The sequence below is a fragment of the Odocoileus virginianus genome, chromosome 31 (genome assembly GCF_023699985.2).
Source record: "Odocoileus virginianus isolate 20LAN1187 ecotype Illinois chromosome 31, Ovbor_1.2, whole genome shotgun sequence".
In the NCBI taxonomy this organism is placed as follows: domain Eukaryota; kingdom Metazoa; phylum Chordata; class Mammalia; order Artiodactyla; family Cervidae; genus Odocoileus; species Odocoileus virginianus.
The window spans coordinates 40,929-49,757 of NC_069704.1; the positions used below are offsets into that span (position 1 = coordinate 40,929).

Below are 8,829 nucleotides of genomic sequence, written 5' to 3' on the forward strand. Positions count from 1 at the left end.
CAACACTGGGACTGTTTCTGAATAGTTCCAGTTGCTCCAGCCCGTGAGGTTTTGTCCATTATCTCCGTGGAAATACAGGATGAACCATTTATTCTCCTTAAGAACCCTTAAGGTTCTCCCTAAGGATCTTTGGATGCTTCTGTGGAGTTCTGTAAGCCACTGTAGGACTTAAAGAGCAGCCAGGCAGGCTCAGTGAGAAGAGTGACTTAGACACTGTGGCTGAGGCCCTCGTCTCCGTCTCCCATTTGAGCAGATACAGACAGCAAAGCTGATGCGCATGGAGTCTGCCTTCACCAATGAGTTAACTAACAGGAAAGGTTACAAACTATACTCTCATTTTACCTTTGAATTCATTTTACAGTGATAATATAAATAAGCCACGAAGAAAAAAAATTAGCAAAAGACTGATGAAAGAAAGAAAACCGATGTTCAACCTGATTAATTGTATCCATCTCCAGAAGAACTGGAGACTGTAGATGTCACATGATTCTGCTAGTCCAGGCTTTAGAATGCACTCTTCATTGTGACTGATAATCTGCTCCAATATTTAGGAGGAAAGGAGAAAGTAAAAGATATGAGTAGTTACAATAACCATACCCTTGTTTCAATTTTTTCATATTGTACAAATTCACAAAGCTATATTAAAAATAACAAAAAATAATTTATTTCTTTGATTCAGAATATACAATATTGCACTCATGTTGCAAGTAGTGTGTGAAAAAAGAACTCTATTTAGACTGCCATAACAACTGTCTGGGCCTGATATTTCATGGCGTCACCAACAATAACTGTAGCACTGCCCTTTAACCCACTGAAAAGGGCAATGCTTGATAAAGCCTTCTTTTTATTCCAGTGTCAGTGACCAGCAGTTTAAAAACTATATGCATAATGAGGAAACTTCAGTTATATAACTACCTTTCAGTAACATAACTACCTTTAAGTCTGAGGCACTGGTGATCTGTATCCATATATTAAAGAACTAGATACTGTCAAGCTGTTTCCCAGGTTTTATCAATAATTTTTCAACAACTTTTCCTTTCCATTGTACTTAATCATGTTACCTAATATGCTATTATTTCCTGAACAAATGAAACTATTTTGCAGCAATAACTATTGTTCATCCCTGTGAAAAGCAGTTATAAACTTTTTTATTCAGACTGAGCTACAAATTCTGATTTTCTCAGTCACTCAGCAATTCAGAGTTAGGAAAGGATTTCCTGCGTCCAGCCACATACTCAGGCCCTGAGCTGAGGCCTGAATCCAGACAGACAAGAGGGAGTGTTAACCTGATCCTGCTGGGGTCTGGGGACACCCCGTTCCTGCCTCACACACCCCCCTGACGTTTACTTCCTAGAGTCACTGTCACTGATACGCAAATGCTTCTGGAAGATCTCAGCGCTTTTAAACAGCAACCAATTTGTTTTTCTGCTTTTCGTCTATTACACTGGTGGTTGGTAGCTGCTTCTGCTGCTTAGTCACTTCAGTCATGTCCAACTCTGTGAGACCCTACGGCCTGCAGCCTGACAGGCTTCTCTGTTCATGGGATTCTCTAGGCAAGAGTACTGGAGTGGGTTGCCATGCATTCCTCCAGGGCACCTCCAGGACCCAGGGGCCGAACCCGCGTCTCCTGCATCTCCTGCATCTCCTGCAATGCAGGCAAACTCTTTACTGCTGAGCCAGCAGTGAAGCCCACAGGAACGGCAGAGTTCCCATCATTCTGATCTCAGACAAATCTGACCTAGGACACACTGCATCCTATTCTGACAGTAGAAAGGCACATAACAATTTCGCTTAAAAAATTCACATAAAAAATTAATAGAACCTGCAAATAGGGAAACTCCAAATACAAAAAGATCCTTAAAGAAAATTCTCATCTTTGACATTGTCTTTTAAATTAAGTATAATCCAGTGAATAGTGAACACCAAAATAGCAGCATAAAAACAAAGGGGAAATTTCCTTAGCGCAGAGAACCTTTGTCTTCACAGAGTCTACACTGAAGAAGTGCCCGCTCCAAATGTACAGCCGTGACTTACTGACAAACTAGTCCCTACAGTACTGAGCACAGGACAGAGTGCCACACATGCCGCCGACAGTTAAACAGAAACTTTAATTAAACAACATACAAAAAGATAACCAAGGACAGAATGACTTAAAATTATACTGATAAAAACCAAAACCATATGAAATGTAGGAAAACTATTTGAAGACCAATACTTCTGTAAAAATAAATATTTAACTCTAGGACCTATTCTCACAGCAAGTTACAAAAATAGAATACAGTATTAAACAAATACATGAATATATCAAAATTGGTTTATAGAACATTTTACTTTTGAGAAACCTATTTCTCTTCCCTCCCTGTTCTAATAATTATGTTCTTAGGTATATTTTGATAAAACACTGTGAGCTTTGACTGGATGACAGATGGTCTTTGGGTTGTTTTCACAGATACAAAATCTCTCTCAGAAGGTTCTGAACTTGAAATTTATTTGCTCTGAGTGTCACAAGCTGGGACAGATTTAGAGTCACAGTAACTCCTTACCAACAACACTCCAATCCGACAGTCTCCCAGCCATCCAAGGGACTGCCCCTTGTTTCAAACATCCTATTCAGACAGAGTGAACTGCTGCCAAATTTGGAATGATTGCATGATAGATGAGGGTGTGAATTAGACCAAAATGTAGGGCATTTCACATGCCGTGAGTCCATGTTCTGCCTAAATAGGTCTTTTTTATCCTTTTCGGAAGTTGGGGACAGGAGAACCATGGAGGCATATTTGACACAGCGCTGCGGAAGAGGACCACTGATGCAGATTTGAAGGAAGGAAGCTTCAGTATTCTTCTGCCAACTCTCAGTAAACCGCCCAGGTACACAAAAAGGTTTTCTAGCAGTATTCCAACTCTTTATCTTTTTATGTTACCACTGCATGTCTACAGCCCAACAGGAGTGGCATTCATAGTGATCCTGCAGCTCTCAAGTGGTTTTAAAAGTGCTTTCTGATTCACTTCATAAGATGATCAATTGCACAGCTGGGAATTCACTGTAGTTTATGGTGCGGCGATACTTAGAAAAGGAGGTCTACGTGTGAATGTGCAAGTGTGAGCATGTGTTTGCTCTTTGTTAACCACAGTATTTGTGTAGAATACATTGTCTTATGATCACAGAACTTTGATTTAAATAGTGCCAATCTGTCCAGTATGATTGAAAGCAGTAAATACCATGGCATTTGTGTTTGAATTTCATGCTCTTTGCCTTTTTTCTTTTCAAAATTAATTATCATTAAAATGTATCATGGTACCTATTTGTCAGCAAGCCACTCAAAAAGATGCCCTTGAAAATCTTTCCAAGCAGCTTTTCCTTCTTCTGCTGCCCTCTGGAAGCAAAAATAGATCCACCTAACACAAGAAAATATTTACCAGAGCTTCAGCTGTGTCATAACAGTTGAAACTCAGCTTATTTCCAAGTTCTGTGTTCCCACCTTCTCCACAGCATTTCAAACCTTCTGAAATGACAAGCTTCTTTAATGGTGTGTTTTATTCCTGGGAAAAGAGCAATTATATGGATACTTGGGTACTCTAGATAAAACCTGGCAGTGAAGATGGGCCTCCGGTCCCAGTCATCCAGACATACTGCAAGGAGTCCCCATCGTCCAGAAGGTTTGCTTCCTGAGGAGTAAGGAAAAAGCTGTCAATCAACACCAGTCTAGTCAAAAGTTATAAAGCCAAGCATTGAATTACAAAGTTTGGTCCCTGCAGTCTTTGGTTTAATGATACTTTCTGTATTTCAAACATCTCCTTTGCACATTTAAAAATGTGAAAAGAAATCAGTAGCAAACATAGCTATCATCTGGTTGCTCTGTATCCATTTCCCTGTAGGCCTTTTTCTGAGGCAGTAAAGAAAAATTTCTTTGAATGTTGATCGGTAAGGCCAGTGCTCACTAGTACAGAGCTGGACAACAAAATAGAACACAAAGCAAGCAATACAAATAAAATTTAAATGGCAAACAGATTCTGCCCTTTCAAACACAGTTCTCTCTGAAAGACTCAGGGGCTGGCCTGAAGATGGAGGTAGCCTTATTACAGCTACAGTCACTACGTTCACCTAAAATGCACTCCTAGTTGGTGAGTACGAGCTTCCAAGCTAGTTGGAAAAGACAGAAGTAGAAAAGCAGGAGTGTCCCAGTTTGTCTGCTCTATGCTCCATGGCATCTGTGCAGATGTTGAGACAGTTCTACCTCCCAGCTTCCAGTTACCCCACATTATCAAAGAGAAATGTGAAAAGAGCTGGGGAATGTCTGATATTTTTGCTTTTAAATTGAACATTTATTGCTACAAAATTCAAAGGACAAGTTGCCATTCTTTTATAACAATATTAAAATCAGTAACATATATTCTGTGCAAAAGAGAGAAAACCAGAAACCTAAATTTTGGCAAGGCCTCCCATTTTAATGAATTGAAGGTCGGGAAGATGATTAAACACAAGTAGACAGAAGAGTGGTTTTCATGAATTTTACACTGGGAAATAGAATACCAAAATTACCCATGTGTAAGTATTAGTCATGGAGCCCAATGGAATCACATGCAGCTTCTATAAGTCATCCTCTAGTTCTGATGGTCTCACTTTTGAAAAGTAAATATTTTTAATCCATGGGGTAATAAATTTATGAACTTCTTATTTAATTCTGGATGGAACATTTTTATTTTACTTTATAGTACCTCTATCTACCAAGGGGACAAAACCCTTCACATAAAATGTATTTTCTTTTTCACCTAGAAAAGACATCTTCGTTCATCTCAAATTTTCATGAAATCCTAAAATACATCTGTATGGATTCCACAGATGTCACAATAAATGTCACAATAAACTAGAGAAAAATTGCAGCTGTAGGTTTTTTCCCACAGCTTCCAGAAGCTAGGGAACTATTCTCAGGCAAGTAATCCTGTGATGAAATCCTGTGGTTTTGTTCAGGCTGCCAGAAGACCCCGGCGCCAACGAAGGTGAAGGGTCTGGAGTCTGTCCTGACTCTTTTTCAGAGGGGATTTCATGTCTGAAGGTGGTGAATCGAGGGGACTGTGGTCAGGACAGACACTGTCCTCATTTGGAGAATGAGGACAATCCACTGGGATCCATGACTGATAATTTTGGTATTCTATTTCCCACTGTAAAATTTATGAAAATCACTCTTCTGTCTACTGGTGTTTAATCACCTTCCTGTCCTTCAATTCATTAAAACAGGAGGCCTGCCATAAGTTGGAGAAAGGACATGCATTTCTTCCTCACAATTCCCCAAGCAGCAAGCCCTTAGGTCTCTTGGGTTGAAGTTCAAAGAACTTGAGCTGTTTCGAGTCTATGAGGGTAAATTTGTACAGAAAATCTTTACAGAGCTGGTGCTTGCCAATGACACAGGGCAAATTGGGCAGGTTCTGTGTAACAACTATCTCCCTTCTCTGTACAATACCATGAAACAGATCAGAAGACAGGTGACACAGTCCTCCACTTGAAAAAGCAGCACTGTGAAGAGGGAGGGAGCTGGTGAGTGAGTGCACCACTGTTCTCCTGCAGAGTCATCCTGGGCAGTCCCCTAACCCCGTGTCACTTTCCTCTGGCCTCGACTAACTTCCCTTTGCCATAAAAGTCATGTCGTAATAGAAAACAGTTTTTTTTGTTATTGTTGTTATTGTTGTTTTACTCTTCTCGGTTACAGTCATGGAACACAGACAGACACCTGTTCGACTATATGGAATTACAAAGAATAGAGGTTGGAAACCCTCTGCTATCCGTGTTCATTTTATGGATAATGGGAGCCTAAGCTAAAAGTGGGGGAGTGATTGCTAACAGAAGACAGGCTCCCAACTCCCCACCGAGGGCTCCATCTGCTACACCATGACCCTCTGGGACAAGCCAGCCTCTGCAGTTTCCCTCTGCCATATCAAGGTGTTCACGGCCAACCCTAACCCTGGCCAGCAGTCACTCACCTCAGGACCCAAGACAACTGGTGAAAAATACCACTTAATGTACTGCTTTTAGTTTAAATTCTGATTGCCTTTATACATTCCATGGGGACTCAGGTTAGGGGAAATGCAATAATCCTCAATAAACTACAAGGGAGTCTGTAAGTCATGACCCTTCTGAATTCAAAAGAAACACTGAACCCTTCTCTCTTTGTGAATTGTCACATCTGTATTAAGACCATGGACACTTGGGGAAGTTAGGCATTTTTCAGGCCTCAAACACAGGTGAGCTGTGTGCAAACACATCTTAGGGCAGACTCCCCCACCATGCTGAAGACTGACACCATGTCTTAAATTAGTTTATCTCAAGGGCAGACAAAATACTTCCATCACAGTAACTTTACAAACACTTACAGCAAGTTGTCAGTGCAGGGTCAGAAAAATCAAGATGCTGTAGTGCTTAAAATCTTGGTTCTCAAAGAGAACCCTGAAAAGGTACCTTCCCTTCTCCCTTGACTACCCCAGAAATACCCTCTCCACAGAGGTGACAATGAAAATAAACATTCCTTAGTTCCTTGAGGAAAAAGAACTTCCTGAGATCAGCTTTGAGATACTGACTCCAAGGGGAAGAAATGCACCTCCCCTGCTATCATCAGAGGCAAATAAAATACACAATCACTGCCAAGGAGAACTCTAAGACATTAGTTATGATCTAGTCCCTCCCTCAATTCAAAAAACTGAAGCTCTTTCTGCCCCAACGCATCTCCTTAGAAAGGTCTCAAAACAATTTGAAGAAAATTTAGGCAAAAATCTTTTACAGCTAAATGAGTGTCAAAGCTGAGAAGATCCTGTAGAGAAGTCCTCCTCCCTCTCGGTTTGGCGAAGGCCTCCCGGAAGCGCACAGCCTTCCTTTCTGGGGAGGGGAGATCGCAGTCCCCCAAGGGCCCACGCGGACCGGTCAGCGGGCACCAAAGCTCTGGACCCACGCAGGGCCCTCAGGCTATTTCAGCGCAGGGAAACAGCAGAGGTGTAAAAGCACTTTCTGACGGAGCGTTTAGAATGCCAATTTCTCCTCTTTCTACAGTAATAAGCCAACTGGGATGCACTTAGTGTACAGAGTTAACTTTCCTGGCAGCCAGAAGCCGCACACTCCAGAGAACCGGCACAGGCCGGGTCTGGCAGTCCTCTGACGCAGGCGCCCTGCGGCTCTATCTCTAGAAGGCAGGGTCCCCCAGCTCGGCCCCTCCCCAGGACCTCACAGACACCCCTCCCGGCCCCGGACGCACACCTCGGCCCGGTTCTCCTGGGGCGGGCTGTCACGCCGGGCCCTGCAGCCCCTGGCCGGGCGTCTCCTTGGCCTTCTTACAGGTGTACAGCCACTTGATGATGCGCGCGTTCCGCTCGACCACCGAGGTGGTGCTGGGCACCTGCTCCGTCAGCTCCTCCTCCTGCAGCCCCTCGTCTTCCCCGCTGCGCCGGGAGAAGCCGCTGTCGGAGGTGGCCACGCTCACGCTGCGGACCTTGAGGGCGCCGCGGTCCGACCCGGCCGAGAAGTTCTCCCGCCCGAGCGCCTCCACCACGTCGGGTTCCAGGCCGCAGTACTGGAAGAAAGTGTCCGATTCGGCCAAGGACGCGGAGTAGCGCGAGCTGAGGTCAGACTGAGAGCGCTGTAGCCCCAGGCGCCTCACCCCCAGCAGCTCCGCGCCGCCGGGCGCAGCCGAGACCCTTGGGGTCGTCCCGACGGACCGCGCGGGCGCGGGAGGCGCGGAGGGGCCAGGCTCGGCCCGGGCGGCCCCCTGGGCCCTGACCCCCAACTCCGCTCCCACCCGGGCGGCGCCAGGAGGCTCGGGCGTCTTGTCCTTGCTCGGCCCCTGGAAGAGCTTCTTCACCAGGCTTGCCCTGGGGCTGTCGGCTCCTGACGCTCGGGCGAACTCGCACTTCTGACGGTAGATGACCAGCGAGTCAGGCCTTAGCGGCTTCCGCGCTATAGCCCTGCGCACCCCGGGCCCGGGGACGCGCGCCTGCCCTCCGGTCGCCTCGGGGCTGCTGCCCCCGCCAGCCGGGCCTGATCCGGCCCCGGGCGGGCCGCGCACATACTTGGCGCGGTCGGCCGCCAGCCTCTCCACCGCGCTCCTGCGAACCGGCCCAGTCGCGTCCGGGGCCGCAGGGGACCCGGAGTCCGAGGCCAAGAGCCGCGGGCTCGCAGGCGCGTCCAGGGCGCGCATCCTCCAGGACCGGCCCACTGCGGAGACGCTCTCGGACTGCGTGCGGTCGTCTGCGGACCAGCTCCGAAGTCAGTTCCGTGTGGGCAGCGGCGCCCGGGTGCTCGGCCGCCCAGGGCGGGGGCAGAGTCCGGTCGGACTGGCGAACCGCCCGCCGGCCCCGCCCCTCCCGGCCCGCCCTCGCCTCGCGTCGGGACCGCCCGCCCGTTCTGGGTCCCGCCGGGCTTCGCGCAGACCTGCTCCGGAGGCAGCGCCGAGCCCCGCGGGCCTGTAGGGTAAAGGGGCGGGGAGGGGCCGAGTCGGTGCGGCCCTGGGGGCCCGCCGCCCCTTCCAGGCCGCGGGGCTCGGTCACCTCCGACACCGGCACTTCCGGAGCGGGGAGGGCCGAGCAGCTCCGGCGCCATCCCCCCCCACTCGGCAGGTGTCTCCTGCCCTTTGAATTCTTAAAGTGACCTCGGGATGTTTGAGAAAAGTGACTTTAATTTCCTGGAGTGCTCTTGCAGGGCACTCCTCTTAAACTGTAGGAAAGGAAAGGCTATGACGCGTCGCAGCACAGGTCAGTCTGTGTGTCAGGCAGAAGGGAACCAGGAACCGGGACTGGCTCCGGGCTCAGCCAGACGGCCTGCCGGTGACCCGACCAGACTGGACCGTCTGA

The 8,829-nt window shown here is 47.3% G+C and overlaps 1 protein-coding gene across 8 annotated transcripts in view; it reads right to left on the bottom strand.

Moving 5' to 3' along the window:
- FAM110C (family with sequence similarity 110 member C) overlaps nucleotides 1-8,344 on the bottom strand; it is a 41,481-nt gene extending 33,137 nt beyond the window's left edge. For 6 of the 8 annotated variants that reach the window (XR_011484887.1, XR_011484889.1, XR_011484888.1 and 3 more), the window contains exons 1-2: nucleotides 7,241-7,258; nucleotides 435-3,666 (exon numbers count right to left, since the gene is read on the bottom strand). Coding sequence is in view for 1 of the 8 variants with exons in the window: in XM_070459135.1 (XP_070315236.1) it covers nucleotides 7,269-8,177 (909 nt within the window). In the remaining 7 variants the exon portion in view is untranslated. Of the gene's footprint in view, nucleotides 1-434; nucleotides 3,669-7,240 lie in introns of those variants that run through there. The other 2 variants (XM_070459135.1, XR_011484890.1) reach the window with 2 other exon arrangements.
- Between the last annotated feature and the right edge of the window lie 485 nt (nucleotides 8,345-8,829).